The 21,655-nt window shown below is 47.5% G+C and overlaps 2 protein-coding genes across 2 annotated transcripts in view; one reads left to right on the forward strand and one right to left on the reverse strand.

The window, feature by feature from the left end:
- Positions 1-994: 994 nt before the first annotated feature.
- T265_13920 (hypothetical protein) overlaps positions 995-21,655 on the reverse strand; it is a gene marked incomplete at both ends in the record, with an annotated part of 37,261 nt that continues 16,600 nt past the window's right edge. The window contains 9 exons of the mRNA XM_009171161.1: positions 995-2,418; positions 5,119-5,418; positions 8,910-8,993; positions 10,259-10,574; positions 11,172-11,566; positions 11,706-11,789; positions 15,142-15,216; positions 16,234-16,434; positions 18,883-19,033. Coding sequence (XP_009169425.1) covers positions 2,200-2,418; positions 5,119-5,418; positions 8,910-8,993; positions 10,259-10,574; positions 11,172-11,566; positions 11,706-11,789; positions 15,142-15,216; positions 16,234-16,434; positions 18,883-19,033 — 1,825 coding nt within the window. The remainder of the gene's footprint in view (positions 2,419-5,118; positions 5,419-8,909; positions 8,994-10,258; positions 10,575-11,171; positions 11,567-11,705; positions 11,790-15,141; positions 15,217-16,233; positions 16,435-18,882; positions 19,034-21,655) is intronic.
- T265_05979 (hypothetical protein) overlaps positions 19,317-21,655 on the forward strand; it is a gene marked incomplete at both ends in the record, with an annotated part of 16,452 nt that continues 14,113 nt past the window's right edge. Inside the window, one exon of the mRNA XM_009171131.1 lies at positions 19,317-19,395. Within this exon, the coding sequence (XP_009169395.1) occupies positions 19,317-19,395 (79 nt within the window). The remainder of the gene's footprint in view (positions 19,396-21,655) is intronic.

Below are 21,655 nucleotides of genomic sequence, written 5' to 3' on the forward strand. Positions count from 1 at the left end.
GCTATCGAAACATGAAGTCAAGTTCATAGAGGAAGCTACTCACAAGGTTGCTGAAAACTCTTCGACAGCCCACGACCGGTTTCGCTCTTCTTGAGGGTCATTAGCCAGGCGCAGTCCCCGAGTTTCCGGCAGCCTTATGTTCTAGTCAAGTTGTTAAGTACGAAGTTAGATTGGTGAAACTTGGGGCTAAGCCCACTTGACGAGCCGAAATCAGCAGTGTGCTGTGACGTATCATACGAACACGGTAGTGTTCTTGTTTTTATATCGATCGCCACGGTAAACTATGTCGCATTTCAACTTAGTTTGTCATGCTATACTTATAAATAACAGTTGTCGTTCAGTCGTGGCGGACCTCCGGTAGCTAGCTGCCATGCTACTCGAAGTAGTCCTGAAATGCTGTCAGGTTGACCAAGTCTGGACAGGAGCGATCGACATGCGGGAGTTGGGTTCGAACTGTTGGCCATACGGTCACTAGTTTCGTGCCCTGGCCACTGAGCTATCTCGAGCTCATGTTATTGCTGTGTATACCTGACTAGACGGTTGTTTTGCCAAACCTAGGTTAGATGACCTGTGCCTTACATGCGTGCCCCCGCCCGGATGGAGTTGGCAGCTAAATTTCAGTTTCGCTCGCAGACGAGCAAGTTCCCATGTATGTCTTGACAATGCACTTTTGTTGTGGACATTTGAGGCGGCTATGACGCCGGGATACTGACTGATAAGGCTAATGGGGGCGGGGAAAAACACCACTTCAATTAGGGTGATGCAAGGGGTACTGAGCGAAAGCACACACGAACGCGACGGAATTACCACTAGCCAGGTGCATAAGACATGTAAGCCTATGCACCGGTTTGAAAGCTCAACAATGAAGACAAACGCGGACGGAGATATCACGTCCTACAGCTAGTGATTTGGTCTTGGCCCGAAAATCTCCAAAGCGTTGAACTCCCGCGTGTCTGGGATGAATAACAAAGAAGACAAGAAAAACTCGAGTAAAAAACAGCATGATTTTTGTTTGTTGTCAGCGAGGCTGAGGAGATGAACCAGTTAATATTGCATTCGACTTCAAAATGGAGAGTGGTAGATCACCGATCCACACACACACACACATGACAAGAACGACCACCGACTGACTGACCAGATAATCAGCAAACACAAGGCCGTTTCGGGTGGATGTGTTGGTACGCGAATTTGATGCAAAGTAAAGTCATCTTGTTAGAAAGACTGCAGTTAGAAAGAGATTTGTGAAGAGAAGAAACGATGCCAATCAAAACAGCGCCAGAAATGAACAGAAGTGATTCCGACGGGAAACGGGGTGGGGGGGGGGGGCAATCAAATTAGACCCGGAAAAAAAACAATACTATCATCTGGCGACGGGGATGTCAGCCAGTATGGCACATTAGTTCCGAATTTTGCGACCACCGGTGATTAAGTTCGGTTGAACAGGGGGTGGGGTGGTGGTGGTGGCGGGCACACACACGAGCCAAATGCGGGCGCAACTGGTGTCTAAGGCACGATTTACAGGGAAGGTTTGTGTGCTCTCGAGAACCGAAGGTAGGGACAGATAAGCCAAGACAGTGGTGGAGGAAAAATAGAGTTTAGCGTAACAACAATGCACCCGTATGATAAACATCTATTGCATGTTGTTGGAGGACCACGGACCCCCTTTCAAAGAGAAAAAACACGAGACGAAGTAATGATCGCTTCGGATTCCACGGAGGCCGCTGATTGGATGAGTTGTGTCACCGTGTAAGAATATGTTTATGTACACACCAAGCACGCATTCTCTTCTGCGCTTCAAGCGTTGATCGAGGCAGAAAGATTGATAACACAGTTGATCTGATTGCGTCGAATCGTGGGAAGGGACAAAAACATGTGGGACAAGCTAGGATGTGCCCTATACTAGGAAGAAAAAGGAAGTGTCCGTTCATCAAAAGAGCCCTAGTAGTTTAGTGAACTGGCAGAAACATCCTACTCAAAGGCAGTAAAGGAGAATCAGTTGCACTTCACAATACATTGGTGCGATCAACACAAGGATGAAATTCATCGTACGCAGAGAGAGTAGAAATGAAGTTCCAGAAGCGATCTTTTGAATGCAAACTGAAGACAATGTTGCTGGGGTATAGGGGGTAGGGGGAACTGAGCCGGGGGAGTATAAATGATGAAGTGATAGGGTGTCCAGCTGGTATACATGAAATGACTCTATCCGGAGGTGCCATTCAGTTCGCATCCGAGGCCATTGGGAGACGTTTGCGGTGAAAGTCTGTTGGAAACACCGTTGGCCTCCGCGTCCTGGAGCTTTGTTGAATGAGGGAACTTGTGACCCATACCGTTAGACGAGGAAGCGGTGCCAGCGAGGTTTTCAGCATCGTAATTGGAAACCTCAGGCGGATCACTGAAAGGTTGGGTGGCAATGGCAGTCTGGAGAGAAAAGGAAAAATGTGGGATCACGTAAACGGGATAAAATTCATTTCACGTGCTCAGAGTGAAGGATTGAAACAAAATTAGTGGGTCCCTCTTAGGAGACATTAGGTGAACCACTGAGACGAGAGCTTCCGCTTTGATGATTGAAAATCAGGTACGGGATTCAGTGGTACTAAATCCTTGTCATCTTAGGCCGACGGTTTAAACACTGCGTGACAGATGCAGCACAATGGACCTCCAGAGAGGTCCCCTGACGTGGACTGTACTCGGTGCTGCCGATTTGGTGTACAAAACGTATGACAGTTGTCGATAGCCGTGATACCTTGCTGTCCTTTGAGTTACACTTGGAGGAGTAGGAAGGCACCAGACTCGCCATTTGGGTGGGTGAGTCCTTTCCGGAGGTTCTGTTCGTCTCACTTTCCTTGCAACCTGAATGGAGTTGTATGAAGGCTATATGTGCATCACCGAACACAAGCCGTGTGGTGCTGAGCATGTCGGTCGTACACACACACACACACACACACAAACACACACACACGGTCATGCTACTCCGTAAGTATGCCCCAATTACACGACAAATCGTGTTTAATGATAGGCCCTAATGAAGGATACTCTGTGACGTGACTCATCCCCCGGAAGCCACAGTGGCAAAATGATTACAAAAGCAATCTACTCGGTAGCACTAGACATCGGCTAAATGAGTTGAGTGATGATTGTCGAACGAGTACTTACTAAATGGACAAAGCAGAATTTTATTGTTAGGACGGAAACTGAGACCGCCATGCGCGGAGGAGCGATAATAGCTATAAAAAAATTTTATCCAATCAAATGTATTGATGGGAGATCAGGGGATCGTAGATCCGTTCGCTCTCGAGCTAATGCGAGCTAAACATTCAAAATAATTCTGCTGTGCTTCGCACCAAAAGCGCAAAAAGAACCGTATGGAATTGGAAACAAGGAAGTGGATATAACAATGGTGGGCAACCATACTGGGCGTCGACTGCCGTAGGAAACTTCAAACCGTAACATTTGGTCAATGTCGGTAGCACACATTCCACGCATTTTTCCGCAATAAAAATCAGCTACATAACATATCATCCTCGTTCGAAGGAACATCTGTTTTTAAACCAGTGCCCGATTGCCACCCAAAAACGTTAAAAGACGTTCTCGGATAAGAACAAAGACAATATGGAAATGAACGAGGCGATCGCTTGGCCGTCAGAAACATTCATACGTGCCCATTTGTCTTGGATGGAAGCTGACAGCAAGAACGCCGTTGGCGCATCGCAGAGGTTAAGGCCTCTAAACGAGCAAACAAAATGTCAATTGGACTGAACGATACGCAGTCTTTTCGAAATCTCCACCATGAGGACCCGGGAAGAGTGAAGTGTGAGTGGCTGAGCCGCCAGATGAATTCCTCAGTTGTAATCCTGCTGCGTCCCTGGTTAACGTCCTATCAACCTCGTTCGGAACCTGTCGGTGCCAACCGTATTGCAGTACGGTTGTGAGGAAAGAAAGCGTTCAGCTGTAGCACCCTTCCGGTGCCTAGCTGCCATGCAACCCGAAGGAAGCACGAGGACTGGGAGACTGTCAGGTCGCCCAAGCCTAGACAGGGGAAGTCGAGTGGCGGAGGTCGGATTCGAACCACGGACCTTCCGGTCAGTAAATTCGCGCTCTTAACCCTTGGGCCATCTCGCCCCCAGTTGTGAGGAACGGGCTATCGACGCATCCAAGGGTCATACACAATCGTTCAGCTGTAACACCCTTCCGGTGCCTAGCTGCCATGCCACCCGAAGGAAGCAAGAGGGCTGGGATACTGCCCGGTTGCCCAAGCTTAGACAGGGGAAGTCGATAGGCAGAGGTCAGGTTTGAACTACGGTCAGTAAATTCGCGCTCTTGAGCCACCTCGCCCACTCATACACAACACAGTTTCCTGACAGAGAGCCACACCAACCACACTATCCACACAACATACCTCTGGGGGAGGGAATGTCACCTCACAACGTTGCTCATAACAAGACAGACACGAAAATGATAATGCAAACTCATGTTGTTTATCGAACAAAAGCAGTCGATGAGCACTACTCACTGAAGATACAACTAGTTGTTATGCCATGACAGTGGGGTTTCAAGTTTGAACGAGGTTTGAACCAATATCTTGTTTAATCTGTTAAACCTTGCAAACTCTGTCAATCTGTACTTTTACGGCCCTTGAGGCATAACAAAGAGCGTTCAAGATCCTAGGTGACGTGCCCCAAAAAACCTGAGCTTGACGTTTACGTCACACTGTTTCTCGGATCGGCCATCCGTCAGGTTAGATTCAACCGAACACCAAGGTGCTATGCTGTTTGAAAATACGATCAAACCAAAGACTGCATGACACAAAAAACATCTATCAGATTCGACCGTCCCATTGAATCGTGCAAAGAGAAACGGGCAACGAGAAATCCCACCGTAATCTGGATTGGTCGGACCGATTGAAACAAACGAAAGACATGGCTCTGTGTGCGTGTCTCCGCAGGACCGGCTCGACCATCAGTGAGGAGTTTTAGCTTTTAGCCAGGCAACGTACCAAGTCAACATCCGGCAGTGCCACAAATCTAACTGTGCATCACAGCAACAGTGTTGTTGAGCGACCTATGATTGATTGATTGATTCTACCGAATAATGCAAGTGGTATGCACGTGCGCCACTTACCGGTTGCATGGTTAATGTGGTTGAGTTGGAATTTCCATTATGTGTGTGGCGCTCGAGGGTCGACAGTTGCGACCGCAATCGAGCACAATTGGCCTGTTCGCGTTTTAAAGTCTCATGTTCAATCTGAACCAGACAACGGAATCGATTAAGTAGTCGAATAAGGTCTGGCTTCGGTGTATTCTCATCGTAGCTCACGGTGTCCATAATCCGGGCAACGGAAATCGAGTGCGCACTAGATCGCTGTTCGTCGATAGACTGGAGTTCTGCCTGTGCCAAATTAAACTGATGGTCAATTTGGAGCTGTAGTGAAAGAGACCAAAGAAATGTTTGTCAATGACATTCGATAAGTCCACAAGCAGGGTCACAATAAAGACCCTGTAAGGTTTACAAAAAGCACCCAAAAGTAGGCTGAGAGATAACAAAAACCCAACAGGGAGGGATCACAAACCGCAAAGTCTTAAATGTAGGCAGTGAGGCCTGTGAGGACGAGAAGTAGTTCGGCGGTTGAGGCGTAAAGCTGCTGACCGAAATGTCGGACCTGACTCCAACTTTTCAACCGTTCCTGCCTGGACTTAGGCAACTTGACAGTCTCTCGATAGCTATGAGCCCAAAAGATGCTATAGATGAGCCAATTTTCGATAATTTTGTGGACCAAATCAAGCTGTGCTCGAAACTATTTGGTTGGGAAAACCATTAGCTACGGACCGGCAAACGCTACCGAACAGGCGCGGGACAATCCGCCGATCAAACGTCGGTATTCTCTACGAGAAGGATTGTGAAACCCGAATCCCAAATCGGTTTGCTCGATCTGCTTGTGTTCAGTGATTCATGCGGACGCAAACCGAAATTTCCGAGTCTGACAATCCTTACTTCCAAGGGGAAACGATACGTCAAGAAATAAGATTGTAGATTAGCGAATATACACTCATTTGTAAACTAATTTGGTTCTTTCGAGAGATTCACCTGAACCTCTCGTTTATGAATATACATATTCATACATATTCATAAATGAGAGATTCAGCTGGGTTCCAGGTGAGTCTCTCGAAAGAACCAAATTAGTTTGCAAATGAGTGTATATTCGCTAATTTCGTGCAATTTGGTTTCAAGTAGAACATAAGGTTGACGGAAACCCGGGGAATGCGCCTACCAAAAACATCCAATCCATCCATCCATACAGTAAAAAAATCGTTCGGCTGTAGCGCCCTTTCGGTGCCTAGCTGCCATGCCACCCGAAGGAAGCACGAGGGCTGGGATACTGCGAGGTTGCCCAAGCCTAGGCAGGGGAAGTTGAGAGACGGAGGTCGGGTTCGAACCACGGACCTTTCGGTCAGTAAATTCGTGCTCCAACCACTGAGCCATCTCTCCCCGGTACCGAACAGGACAGATTGAAATTCGGGAACTGGATCTACCTGCTAAATCCAAAACCGGTGGCAGACTGTCCAAAAGTATTCAACAATCTTGTGAGTGGACGCGGTTATTACAAATTTCATGTGTCCATCCCTTTCTGTGGCATCCCAAAATCTTTGTACCTGTACTCAGATATACGAGAGGATTCAGTTTGTTCTTCTCTCAGGGTTGCCAAGGAGAAAGCAATATTGTGAGTGACGTGACTAAACACCGCCATATCTTTTGAACTCTCATAAATAGACACACCGAAAATTCGTCCTGTATCGATTCGGTTTTCAGTTTTCCTACTATTGAAGTAGGAGAGCAGAGCTAATGAGGGAAGCGAAAGGTATGGTATAACCATGTCATGTGAGCGATCGCGCAACACACATTTGACCAGCTCTAGTGGGGTGGGACATCCTCCTAGGTGGTCGTTGGTAGTTTGTTTTACAGCGGATGAGACGTCACTATAAAGATGAGTATCCACAAAAAAACCCACTGCTGCAGAGCAGGGGTCGTGGATGTCCTGAAAATTTAACAGGCGAAACCCGTTCCAAAACAAACAAAGATTGCAAACATTTGCAGTCATCTCCGGAGCAACAACCTCGTGTGTACCACGCAGATATAAGCCAATGCATTTGCTTTCGAAAATAAGTAAAATCAAACTAAGAGTTGTAGGCCAGTGACAGATGAATCAGATGAGAAACCCCTATTCCACTTGCGCGGCCGCGGGATCCAGAACAGGCCCAGAGCTGACAGTATGTAAAATTAAAAACTACCGTTCTGTGTAAAAATGGTCAATTTATGACCGTTGTCACCATTGAATAACAGACAGCGGTCGACGCCTTTACTTGAAGACGTCCCTATCGATCTCTCACAATTCCTTCGAAACAATGAGCCAGAGTCACGATGGTGCAAACCGGTCTCGAAATTTGTTGAACTCCTAAGAGGGAGCTGTAGAACCGAGACAGTCACAATCAACCAAATATCAGTTCAGAACAAAACGGAGTATAGCAATGAAGACCCATTTGCGAATTAAGTGAGCGGTGGCGACAGATTCAGTTGAAACTCCCCTGAATATGTCGCCTATACGACTACTGCTACTACTAAAGACACGAGGTTCCGGCAGACTTCCAGTGAAGCTCCGGCCAACACCGACTTAAACCGCACTTGACTGTCTGTCGTATTCAAGTACAGAGAAAAAGACTGGTAGAGGCTAGGCCTACGAGATAGGACTCAGGAAGGAGGAAACCGGCAGTGTGCATAAATTTCATCGACCTTAGGTGTAGTGTCATATGAAGGAAACAACAACAAAAGCGCACATGGGTGGATGAGCCGGTAGTACTGTAGCTACCCTTTCGCCACATACATGATTTTACAGGTCACCGCCACTCGCTGGATCACGAGATCTATTTTTTTCCCTTGCACTCACAAATCACGCTACAATCGTGACTAACTTGACTACACAGCTCACAGGCAAGCCCTTCATCCCAAGACCGCGTTTTTTTCCCTAATGGTACAAACCACGATACACATCCGATATCGACTGTCTACCGTCTGATACGGTAGCAAAAAGTCATGTGCTGACACCCACACACACGCAAACGTCCTACAAATAGGATGCCAGCACAGCAACACGACACAACTCAACAGAGCTTCGCACGTCGCCCAGCTCGGAGCAGAGCCGCTCAGGATTTTTACGGCGTTTCACTCACGGATAGTCAGGGAATACGTGTGGCTGTTACAACAGCGAAGAGGACACGAAGCCTGCATCCGGATTTACAACAAGATTTATCAAACTGTACCTGCAAAACGATAAGTCCCTTGTTTGCATATATATCTATTGTAATAATTTTACTCAACAAGCAGACATTGTTAGTGCTCCCCGTTTTCTCGTTCGTATAACTAGTTTTCGGGTTCCGTTAGAGCATTAACAGTATCACTTCAATCAACAAGGAATGCCTGTCGATCAAGGCCCGGACCCTGGTATGTACTAAATAAATCGACGCATCACACATGCACAAACCGGCAACATCCGCTAGTCCATTCATTGGCTGACATCCAGACGTCGCCGCACAGATGCCGGCCACGTCTGGCCGGTAAATCAATTAGCCCTAAACACACGTCCCACAAGTGCGCTGGTTGCCCAATCCGCAGGTAGCAACTACCAGCGGCTACGTCTGCGATCGATCGGCGTTCCACTGTGCACGCGAAAATAGACCACCCCCTAAACAGCTGCTCGTTTGTCGAATTGATCGAACAAGATTGTGAATAGGGAAGCATCCAACTTTAAGTCGGACCCGGTGCGAATGGCGATGAGGTAATGCCGGTGTATCGCAACGCTTGATGCTATAGGAAGAGAGCAGTTACACGGAGGTGTTGGGTAACACGGAGCAAGTACATACTTCTTGTATCGTCTTATTCAGCTCGTCACGTTCTCCGGTTAACGTGGATACAGTGGCTTCAAGCTTGGCAATCTTCAGTTCCAACTAGAAAAGAGGAGATAGTACGGGAATGGGGGAATTAATTAAACTGGTTGGATGAATGGACATGAAAAGGGGACTGAAAAATGTCAAGTACAACTGATAGAAAAGTGCTTAGGATGGGAAAAAATCGCTCAGCTATAACATCCTTTCGATGCCTAGCTGTCATTTCACTAGAAGAAAGCACGAGGGCTGGGATACTGCCATATTGCCCGGGATAAGTCGAAAAGGCAAAGGTCGGGTTAGAACCACGGACCTTCCGGTCAGCAAATTCGCACTCTAACCACTGAGCCATCTCGCTAAGCACGGGAGAGGAACGATGAATGGGGATCTGCTGCACTTTTCCCATAATCCCTGACCCAGAAAAGAGAAGAGGTACATAACTTCGAGTAAAAAACGAGCTGCGAAACCGCTCAGATAAACTTGAGTCAACATTGAACATAAGTAAACGCGAGTATAAGCGCTAACTAATGCATTTTTCTGTAAGTTACTGTGCTGGGCTTGGCCAAGGGTCCACGCAGACGACCTAACTACTTGATGCATCCATTCAGGATTTGGTTTCTGAGGTTACCGGCCAATGGAAAGCAACATCCCTCGTGCTGGTACTTACAACTCCCCATTATTCATTCGCTCTGTTTTTATCCCTGAGTTATTGATTTGTTCTCTTCGGATCGTTTGATAGATGGGGAACCGTTCTCACAAACGCCTCTTCACCTGACAATTCATTCTCTACCCAAATTCAAATTCACTCCACTGTCAAGCTACAAGCAAGATCGATGCTTACTTCTTAAAGACCTTCTTGATTCACCACTAGCTGAAAGTGCCTTCACGTTTTTGTGCACATTAGTCGTGCGAAAAAGGACTCCTTTCCGCTGTAATTCACGCAGTTTGTGCTTGGGAAACACATGCAGTTCGTATCCACCCAATTAAACTTGAGTAACATGACAAAGCCATTTTAGTAAGTGTTATCTAGTTCCGATTTGGTTTGATGATTCAGTCACGTGATGTAGATTATGAGGCAATATGAGTGTGGTGGTAGAGGATAGCACACAACAGAACAGAATGTGAATACGCGACTCTCGTGGCCTTCGCAGTCACCTTTCCAGGTGAATATTAGAAAGCCCGTTCCGTTACGAGACATTGCTACCTGAACTCAATATACCTATGAGGATTATGTTGTGAACTGCGAACAATGCATCGCAAGATGCATTCGCTAGATTTTTAGCGTTGGAGTGTGCCGCTGGAAAAAGGCTGAAAAGTACCCAACTTACAAGTTCACACTCCATCTTCGAAGCTCCCAGGGCCTCGCGCCACCGATGCTCCTCTTCATCCACGGAACATTGCAATTTCGATAGCATGGTCTCGGTGACATCCAACGCAGACTTGTAGTGGGCGACTTGGGCTTCCAAGTCGGTGAACTTGTGCTCCGTCTCATCCACCTGCGCTGTCACGATGGACTGCATCACCGGTTCTTCCACGGGTTCTCGAACGGTCTCGGAAGGTTCGTACTCAGTGGAAGGCTCGGGATCTGCTTGTGTTGTGGCATCCACACACGCTCGGGGTTCGGCAACAACCGGCTGCGTGACTCTGCAACAACAAAATTGGAGATGCCGACAAAATAGAATAGCCAAAAAGCATTGCACTCACGCACAGAAATAGATGAAGGGCATAGAAGAGCCGCGCAGTGACCGCAGAAACCTGAGGACGAGTCATAAGAGTTAAGAAATCTCTGTCAAGTATACGTCTTACCAGGCAGTTTAGGTGCCGTGGTTGTCTGTCCCAGTTTGGTCAGTCCACGACACGATACGGTACTAGTGCATGGGTGGAATCATAGTGTGGAACCAAGGAAGTAATGGCCTACTGGAATGGACACATCGGAAGTAACACGAGTGAATGACACAGTGTACTGCCTGGAGCCACGAACCGTGAAAAAACGCTGCTATATGACTACCCGGAAGCCGCGTAACGACCTCCAAAAGAAAGGGCCGAAGTAGCCAGATAAGCGTTCAATCGAAGGCCACCAAAAACCTTAGTTGAACATAAAATTGTGGAATGTATTTTAACAAGGCGCACGCGAAGCACTAAGAGAATTAGGCACTCAAACTGGTGGCTTCGTGTGAAAGACTCTTCCTAAATTCGAGGTTATCGCGATCGCAAACGAAAAAACCTAATCTATCAGCTTACGAGTCTGGATGAGTTCGCATAGCTTCGGCCAGGTGGAACTCAAACTGTTCCCGTTTGGCACGTTCCTCATTCAGGGCCAATTCCAAGTCGACAACCTTGGATCGTTCGTCAGCTGATTGTTGACTTTGTAAAGCCAGTACGGCGTTCGCTTGGTTCAACTCTGAAGTCAAGGTCGCTACTGTAGACTCTGCAGCTGCTTGAAGAGTTCTGGCTTCTTGTTCGCGCTCGCGAAGTTCGACCAACTCCGACTCCAGTTGGGTCAGCTTCTTGTCCGACTCCATTAGGGAGGCCGTACGGTCATGATCCAACGATTGGACTCGAACCTCCGCATCTTGAAGTCGTTGTCGAAGATCTTCGGCGTTTCTCCGCACAGAATCCATTTCAGCGACGATAGCCTGACAGATGAGAGCGGTCAAACCATTAGTAGTCTTTCAAGCGTCCGAATTCCAAATAAAACAATACGAATTTTTTTTAAAAAAACACCCACTTACATGATGCTTTGCGTTGAGCAGGTCAAAGTCAACACCCACTTACATTATGTTTTGCGTTGAGCAGGTCAAAGTCCTGAGTTAATCGGTCTTTATCCAATAGCAAACTGGCACGTTCTTGGTCCCATTGCTAGGTGGGTGGGGAGGAAAGGACACATAGGGATTAACAGGACCGTTAACTTTGCAATCAACCAGCGGTATAGTATCACATCGTAAACTACAGGCATTATACTAACAATATGAACTCAAAAGAGTTCGCTAGTTGAAGCATGGACTATTGATCAACACGGATAACGCTTCGGATAGACTCATGAATCTACGTATAGTGAGTGAATGGATAGAGTCACAGCCCTCGACCAACGTCCTGTCGCTATGCGCCGGAAGAACTACACAGGCGAGTCTTCCATTGGTTTTCAGGAACTGCTGAGCATCAAATACACCATCGTCCCAAACTCGTTCTTTGTTGACCGGCAAATACAAACGACCTTATAACAAAGACAACGGTCAGTGATGCCTCACCAAAGACAGTTTTCGCCCAGTCCGTTAAATATTTCACACAAAGTTGCACTCCCAGCCAAGATGAATGATGCTGTAGATGAACACTTTTCCCGTTTTTTTTCCTTTCCATAATGCGGTGGTTTGTTGAAAGTCGCGCACAGTCTCGAAGGCTTTCCCACAGCTTTAACCACCAAATTCATTTTCAGTTGCAGAATGTTTAAGACTGTAGATTGGAAACTGTCTTTATCACTGCAGGACACTGGATAGGGCAGGGAATTCAACTGAGAGAGCTTATGAAAGATCGAAGCTGGGTCACTGAAAAAGGCATCTACCACCTTATCCACTCGGCGACTCTGAGGTCCGCGAGTCTGATGAAGTTTTCTAATCAATCACCCCGGTTATTTACGAAAGGCCTGCCATAACCGGGTGGCACTAGTAGCCACACTCGCCTCTAGGATTCCGCATGCGAATATTTAGCACAGCCAGTCTGGGATAAAACAGACAGGATGCCGCGGGGGGATGGAAACCGATAATTAAAGCCGTTTTACTCGCCAAGTTGAGATCAGATGCACCAGTGTATGTGGTCCATGTGTGGGGCAACCAAGGCTAGAAACGAAAGTGGCCGTGGAACACCTTTTTGCAAGTTCACGCAATGCCGGTCAAAGTTGAACAACTGCACAACGAGAGTAAGTCGTATTATATTGTTCACGTGATACGTAACTATGACCCCAGTATTGCGAGTTTCGCCCTGCCTCCTGTTGCTCTCCCTTCGTATGTGTCCAAAAGTGTACTGCGTGCGAGTGGCCGCTGGTCTGTGCACGTTTTACTGATCTGGTAGCTAGCTCCATGAATGCCATGGGGCGAGATGGCTCCAGTAGTTAGAGCGCGAATTTACTGACGGAAAGGTCTGTGGTTCGAACCCTACCGATGCCTCTCGACTTCCCCTGTCTAGGCTTGGGCAACCTGATAGTATCCCAGCCCTCGTGCTTCCTTCGGGTGGCATGGCAGCTAGGCATTGAAAGAGCGCTACAGCTGAAAGATTGTTATCGATTGTGTAAAAACCCGACTTGAGTGGCATGATCAGCGACAAAACAACATCAACCGTCTGCCGTCGCACAACTAAAGTTTGTGTAGATGCTTCACACTGGAAGGGAAAATAAAATCTCACAGAGAAGGCACTTAGTGCGTATGGACTATGTGGTGTCTACACGCTCTCTACAACACTCTGGATAGAAATTGACCAAAGGAATGCCACAACCAGCAACGCCCGAACCCTTTCTGATCGTTTTCATACCCTCTTGTCAGATTAGAGATAGACCAGCTCGCTGTTTGTGCCACTCCGGAGTGAGTACAGAACGCACAGTGTCGCTCAGCTGTAGCACCCTTTCGGTGCCTAACTACCATGTCACTCGAAGGTTGCACGACGGCTGGGATCTGCCAGATTGCCCAAGCCTAGACAGGGAAGGTCAAGAGGCAGGGGTCGGGTTCGAACCACGGAACCTTCCGTCAGTAAAGTTGCGCTCTATTCATTTATGCCATCTCGCCCCGGAAAGCATAGGACCCTTTTCAACAAACGATGACCCAGCACTACATGACCAAGCCATTGCAAGTTTTGGTGCTGGACGGTTTTTTTAAACTGCAATAACTGGTACATAACTGACACTCGTTTCCCGGTTATCTTCTTACCGCCCAGCCTACATGGACTATGGTTGCGAGAGGACGGTTGTCAAAAACCTCAAGATGTCTCAGGTCAGCTGCTCCCAAAGTCCACGTCTGAACTGCGTCCCTTGAGCTTCAGAGACAGACCACCTCGCTGCCATAGGTGGTCAAAATTGAGCGGACACAACCCCAGTCTTGGACTTTCACGCACTACCATTTGTAGCAACACAGTTGGAGAGCTCCCAAAATTTTGAGAACACAACGAATCCATGTTCACAAACCTTCTGGGCATCCCTTGTTCGGATGTGATAATGAAAACAGACCGAGCAACAGGGTCAGATGCACCTTGAAATTTTCAGGAATACCTAAAGTGAGTTGACCTCACGAACCTTCATGAGACCCCACTTGGGATACATGACGCCAAGAGCTTCGTCAAACAACTTGAGTTCAGCTGCTACGCCTGTGACTGACACAATCACTGAAGGCTACATTTCCGATTCATCGATTTATCCCAGTTGTCTGAGACAGCCCCATTACTGGCGAATAAATCAGACAAACGTAAAGTGAGGACCTCACGACATCCTTACACAATGCGGAGAGAGGCCAGTTGGACCAGGAGTCCCTAAATCTAGATCAAAGCCAAAAGCCCGACTGTAAGACAACCGGGTTTGGCGGGAAAAGCCAAGTTTTTAAAAGACGATTTGCCACACATGCTCCAACTACCAGCCCAAGGGGCCAAAAGACTGTTCGCCAGACCACTGATCATTGGCCAACTTGATATAAGAGTGCAGAGTTGTAGTGTCACCCACCAGTTTAGTTCTCAGTGGGTCACGAAGACCGTCACAGCACGGTATCTTCCTTGCCGAGGCAAAAACCTGCAGATGATGGAAGGTGAGTGTCGTGGTGAGTGGCGTACGTACCGCGACTTGGTCAAGGTGACTAGAAGCCTACTTAGTCAAAATCACCATTCAGCTGTAGCACCCTTTCGGCGCATAGCTGCCATGCCACCCAAAGGAAGCACACTGGCTGGGATACTGCCATGTTGCCCAAGCCTAGACGGGGGAAGTCGAGAGACAGAAGTCGGGTTCGAAATACGAACCTTCCGGGGAGTAAATTCGCGCGCTAACCACTGAGCCACTTCACCCCTATCGGTAACGGTATCTTCATGAGAATGTAACGAACGGAAGTGAATAAGCATGCGACTCGATTGTAACTACCATTACCATCATCAATATCAGAGATAGCAACATCTGTGTCCACATCCATGCTTTGCAACCGCACAGCTACAAAGTTTACTCATTTGGATTTACAGGCAACGAACTTACATCTTTTTGAGTCAACAGCGTATTGTACTCGCACCGCGCGCGTTCAAGTTGCTGTGCGGAAACGTGTTCATTCTCCTAAAGGACAAGCAGAAGGGGCAAATCAGACTACTTGGAAATATCTACCACCATCGATTAGTAGCGCACCGGATAAATCGAACAAAATAACAACTGACCACGATTGTCAGTCAACATACCAAATCGATAGTTCATTTCTGGTAATGGGATAAACAACAACAATTCTTCGAGAGAGGTAAACGCATCAAAGCGTATTGATCACTGGGCCGCCTGGCCCACATCTGAACAAAAAAACACCGCCAACAGAACAATCACGTACGAACGAGGCGACCCGTATTCAGGCGTGGAAGGTGAATGGTTCAGCAACGAAGGGGATAAAGAAAGTCCGTCGCAGTCAGTGAGAAACGTTTGAGAGGACTTTCGTATCAAATGAACATTCGGCGTGCCGACAACCGCACACACCCGACCCATGACGAATGCCCATGAGGAAAAGGAGACTCGGGGCTGGTCACTTTTCGCGGAGACCGTATAGTAGAAAAACTAATGTGGATTCCCGCGCTAGCGCGATCCCCCTTCGGAACGGTTGTAACCGAAATTCTCACAGTTAGAATACTTATTCGTCTCACCACTCCGTAGTCTCTCATGTACGTCGCCACCTCAAAGATTCCCCTGAAGACAAGACAGCTGGCCGGAGAACACAAAGAAGTATTCCTGCAAAATTTGGAGCCCGCCACCTACTAAAGAGACATCATATATTTTTCTTACATGGTGGTTTTGGCTAAGGATGCACGAGGGCAGAGAGATGTTGCCCAAGACCATTTAGGAGTAGTCGAGATTCCGCCATTGGGTCCGAACGATCACAACTCCGATCAGTAGGTTCGAGTCTTAATCAGAATAGCACGACGGTTACAATAAGATTGGTAGATTGTGGTAGTACCGTATAGATACCCCAGGCTTGTTTTGCACAAATTAACTCAGTAAGAGTGAGTGAGTTCAGGCAGCCAAGGGACAGTGTGGAAAAGTGTTGCCCCAGGGAGATTTTTATAGGATTAGGCGATTGGGACAGCACATTCTCACCTCATTTTTTCGGCGTTGTATTTCACTCTGTTGGATCAGGTCTTGCAGCTGTATTTCGATTTGGGCCCGCTGCTCCTCCGATCGATCGGCTCGCTGGGTTTGTGCGGTCAACTCTTTCTGCAGTGAGTTCGCAAGTTGGGTCGATTCACGTTTGGCCACATTCATTTGTTTTGTTGTCGTGGCCAGACGTGCTTCGAGGTTCTGTACAAAATGATATGAAAAAATGAGGTTCAACTGAATGCAAGCTTGGAGATTAGGTGGGTGGTCGGAGAGTAATGAGGACTGCCACTAAGCACAAGCTGTTTGACCGAGCCAATTGGACTCTCGATGGAAAAAAAACAATGATTCGCTTTAAATCACCGACTTTCTTGCCCAGAATGTCTAAATTTTGGTAGAACCTAACACACAGACTGACGGTCTTTTAGCTCATCATATATCGAATTACGCCACAGCGCACATACCTGACTGATCTGGAGAGTAGTGCACGATGCCAAGCAGGTTGTTTTTCTGCTTGGTTTTTGACGCAAACCGATGTCTTCAGAAAAATCCATGTTGTCGTTTATGGGGAACTTTTGACTTTTGAGCAACAAATAAGCAATCGAAGACCCTTGAAAATAAATAAAAAATAAATCGTTCAGCTCCAACACCCAGTGCCTAGCTGCCATGCCACCCACAGGAAGATTGAGAGCTGGGATACTGTCAGGTTGCCTATGCCTACACAGGGGAAGTCGAGGGGCATAGGTCGGGTTCGAACCACGGACCTTCCAGTCAGTAAAATCCCTCTGCGCCATCTCGTCCCTTGGGGCCAATTTTGTCGAATGACCGCAATTCAAGCAAGGGTAGAGCTATGCAGAGTCACTCCCCTCTCTAAAACACTCGGTCACAACGGTGATCCGATACAGCTAGTTTGACATCTATCCACCTTTCATGCAGTTGTCGCCCACAGAAGATGGCATATAAATAATATCACTTTACAGCCTCTTAGTCAAATCGCCATTGATGAACGTGTAGTAACGGTATTTTTCTCAGCTTAGTTCTCGGTCTGAGCCTCCTAAGGTATATTAACGCCCAAAACGAAGTCAGCAACGCTTGTACAGCGCTTCATATATATAGCGTAAGCGGCAATCACGTTCTGGAAATTCTGACGCTCTCTGCATGCGCAATTGGCAATCGGAATTCGCCAAATACCGGGTAACGATTGGCTGCTGGGTCCAGACTTTCGACCAATCGGATCTCGGCTTGATGTCGGACCGGCAAGCGTCCCGAACTTTTGGCCAGTCTTATGTGGGACGGGCTTCTCGGCCGTAGCAGCACCTGACTGCTAGCGGTAAAGCGGGATCCGTGTGAAATTCCGCCTAACAGAACGGGACCGTATTTCTTGAACTGGGGCTAACGCATTCTCCTGTCAACTCAACCCGAGCACAAAGTGAACCACATGCACGAAGGCGACAAAACAAACAAATCTGAAATTTCCTGTATAGCCGTGACTTTAGTTTTCTAAGGGTTTTCTAAGAGGTGTAATTCCAAAATGGGTTAGGGTTCTGATGATCGAATCAATGAATGAACAACAGCCTGAAGTCTTGACACTGAGACCTATTATATAGGCTGATGACTCACAGTGAATGCAAACGCACACTGAGTCATCTTCAACACTGTCATCATTTTTGACAGCAATACACCAGTAATACATAATGCCATAAGAGACGCACCAGACGTCGATCGATAGAATATCTATAGTACAAGCAAGAATAGGTTGTCGGTCTCTCATTAAAGGCTGCAACGGAGGTCTGAATACCGAACGCGGAACGGTGAATGTGAGCAGTGGCATGCAATTCCCTAGTTGCCTGAATGACTTGCCCGCAGCTAGGATGTACATTAGCGTGCTCGCCAAATGGGAAGTCAGGCCGAAATTCAAGAGATGACAATGAAGAAAGATTAGAGCGGTCGAATGTTCTCGGTTAACCACCCTGCTGCATGCATCGTGTAAGGCAACCCTGCGGACAGCACCACGCAACGGCCCATGTGGTATGGAGGTATTCTTATCCGTGAAGTTCACGATTGTATGTGAGCCGAGACACTGTCAGGACACCCAAGACTTGACAGGAGAATGATTAGGGTCCCCAGCCAAGGCGTTTGGCTCAAAAGCCTGCAAGCCTGCAAGGCAGCGGTGTTTGGCTTGAGACTATTCGAGTAGCCCACATTTTATTAGAAAAATTACCACACTTGTTCCGACCCATAATATAGGGAGTCAGGAAACCGCGTTTGTCGGAACGACATCCACTGATCAACCTGACAGGAGACCTTGCCCCTGCACAGCTCAATGCGTTGCGGAGATACGTCAACCATCGCACCGCATCTCTTCGCGACGGACACAGGGCCAGACGCGTAGACCACAAAAGGTCTGATCAAGGTCAGGCACTTGTTCAAAAACAGCTGAGTGACCAGAATGTACTGGTCGAAAGCGGACAACCTACCAAACATGAGCAGTTCAACGAATGGACAGAGCAAATGGAATGGCCACGGGCCAGATTTGTGCGGCCAAAAGTGATCAACTGTCATTCGGGAAGAACTATGGAAAACTTTATGAAAACAAACGTACCAACGAGTTGCAAGATCAAGAAGAAAGTCGCGGAAAAACAGTGTACTCACTTCGTTCCGTTGATGTGACAGAGTAATCTCTTTGGCCAGACGAGCTATTTCATCTTGCAGCGTTCGCAGCAACACTGAATCAGGACTTTGAGATCGTTGTGGGTTGGATGCTTTGACGAGAGTTGGGGTAGAATCAAGCTTGGGCTCGGGTCTGAGAGGCATAACAAAAGGAAGGATGATGATGATGATGACTACAAAATGCAACATGGTTAAAACACGACGCAAGGATGAATATTTGTATCGCAAACGTGCAAGGGGTACCCGGCCAACAGAGAAGTCCCTCAAAAATGGCTAACGTGTCCCTCTCATGCGAATTTTCCCGTTGGCAGTGTACCACCAGTATCTCATCTCATCTATCCAACAATAACTATGTTTACGAAGAACGGGGAAAGTGAAAACTGCCCAGTACGACAACTGCATTCTAGCTAGCTACGATGAAGCGAAGGGTTCGGAATTCAAGCATTCCTGGCCTCACGATTGAACACAATCCACAAATGGCTGGCCCCATGGCTAGTGTGTATTGTCACCAGCAGACAGTTGGTTGATTTAATGGTTCCAGCTAGCCCTAAAGATCTTCGAGTAGCGGCTAGCTGAATCAGCTGATGACAGCTCAGCTGCCTGATTCACTGCAGATTGCTCAGCTCAGTTCATGGAAGAAACACGGTGAAACGAAAGGGTAAAATTGATGGAAACTAGGGGATTGTATCTATTTGATGAGAACCGGTGATGGGCAGAGTTCAGGAACCTTATGAGTAGTGTGTTCCGCCAAGAGTTTCGGAAATTTCCCTTGTTTGACACTCTAATCACAGGATTGCTGAAAACTCATCGACATTACGTACCGGAAATCTGAAAATACGGAGCTATGTAAGAACGCGATATCACATGCCAATTTCACCCGGCAGGAAGCCGTAGGCTCAACAAGGCAGGCACTATTACCGAAGAATCGCACTATATTGGAAAGTGAGAAGCCGGTAAGTTTGTGGTGGCGAGGAAACGAGCATTTGACTTGTGAATGACTGTTGGAAGGTGAAACCATTTCAAATGCATACGATTGATGTGGTGCTGAACTCGCGTCCTGACCACAAAGTAGGCAAGACTACCCGATGCTTTAAAAACAGAAATAACATTTGGTATTTTTTGTACTACTCATAGCATAGGACCGAGGAACAGCAAATCTAGCAGCGAAATCAAAGGAACCAACGAATACGCTCAAGAAAGCGACTCCGGAGGCGAGATGACTCAAGTGGTTAGAGCGCGAATTTGCTGACTGGAAGGTCCGTGGTTCGAACCTGACCTCTGCCTCTCGACTTCCCCTGTCTAGGCTTGGGCAACCTGGCAGTATCCCAGCCCTCGTGCTTTTTTCGGGTAGCATGGCAGCTAGGCACCGGAAGGGTGTTACAGCTGAGAGATAACGGTTCCAGAAAAATGCGACATCCAGAGTCCAAGGCCGTTCGCTGCCCGGCTACGTTTGACGAAGATGAGCATAACATGAAGCTAAGAGCCGTTTTATTCAAAATGGTTATTCCCGGACCTGGAAATCCTAATCCAACTGACGGGAAGAAATGAAGTGAATCGGTGGAATCATCTCCTCTGAGTAATGGCACATGTACACGTCTCAAAAACTCAGAACAACAAGTGGCTATGAAAAAAACACCGCAGAATAAATTAACCCCAATCCGTGTATTCATGTGAACGTTAGAAGTCTCGACCCACAGCCAAGCATTTCATCAGTGTGAAACAGTGGGGACGTAAAGGACAACAAGATAAAGGATGGCGAGTGATGTGGTTCGGTTCGCCATGATCAACTGGGGTTTCCTCCAACAAGGACGAGATCTGGCTCACTGAATTCCTATCTACATTGTCGTGTCAAGAGCAACAGACTACGAGCAAAAGACGAATCTTGCTTAGCTGATGGCGCCATCGAACGAACGATCGGGAATAGTCCCCGGACCGCAGGAACTAAACGATCACCGGTTTAATGGCAATTTTCAACACAACGAATTACGCAACGAAATTTATCGACCGACGAAGCAGAAAATCAACACTCTAGCGCCGGAAACAACTCCTAGCTGATACCAAGCTAATCTGTTACCATTGCCTTAGGCGTCCTAACAAGCTCAGAAAGACTTTCTTCAAACGGAGAAAAATGGTCAGTCTGACAGCTGTATTGTGGGCGTGGGGGGGGGGGGGGGGGTTAGAGCGCGAATTTACTGACCGGAAGGTCCGTGGTTCGAACTCGACCTACGCCTCTCGACTTCCTCTGTCTAGGCTTGGGCAACCCTGGCAGTATCCATCCCTCATACCTCCTTCGTTTGGCATGCCAGCTAGGCAGCGAAAGGGTGCTACGGCCGAACGATTGTGGGCGTGGTCGAGTAACCCGATGGGTTCACACACGACAGCAATCATAGGGTAGTGTGAAATTCCACAGTCGGTCAAATTCGTCCTTTGAGAGGCAACGCTCATGTCATTCATTCAGGAACACATTTGGAACACATTTGTGGACTCTGACCACTAGTGTGAAAACAGTCGGTCAAATTCGTCCTTTGAGAGGCAACGCTCATGTCATTCATTCAGGAACACATTTGGAACACATTTGTGGACTGACTCCACGCGCTCGTCCGGAGTCGCTTCTCCCTACGTTTCCCGGGGTCGCGTAAGGTGCGGACAAATCGCATGGCAACTGAAAGACTGGCAGATCCGGATGTCAGACGAACTTACAAGAATCGTCTTCTAGAGTCTCTTCCAAGTGCTCCACCATCAGATGTGAACTCAT

The sequence above is a fragment of the Opisthorchis viverrini genome (assembly GCF_000715545.1).
Source record: "Opisthorchis viverrini unplaced genomic scaffold opera_v5_119, whole genome shotgun sequence".
Lineage (NCBI taxonomy): Eukaryota > Metazoa > Platyhelminthes > Trematoda > Opisthorchiida > Opisthorchiidae > Opisthorchis > Opisthorchis viverrini.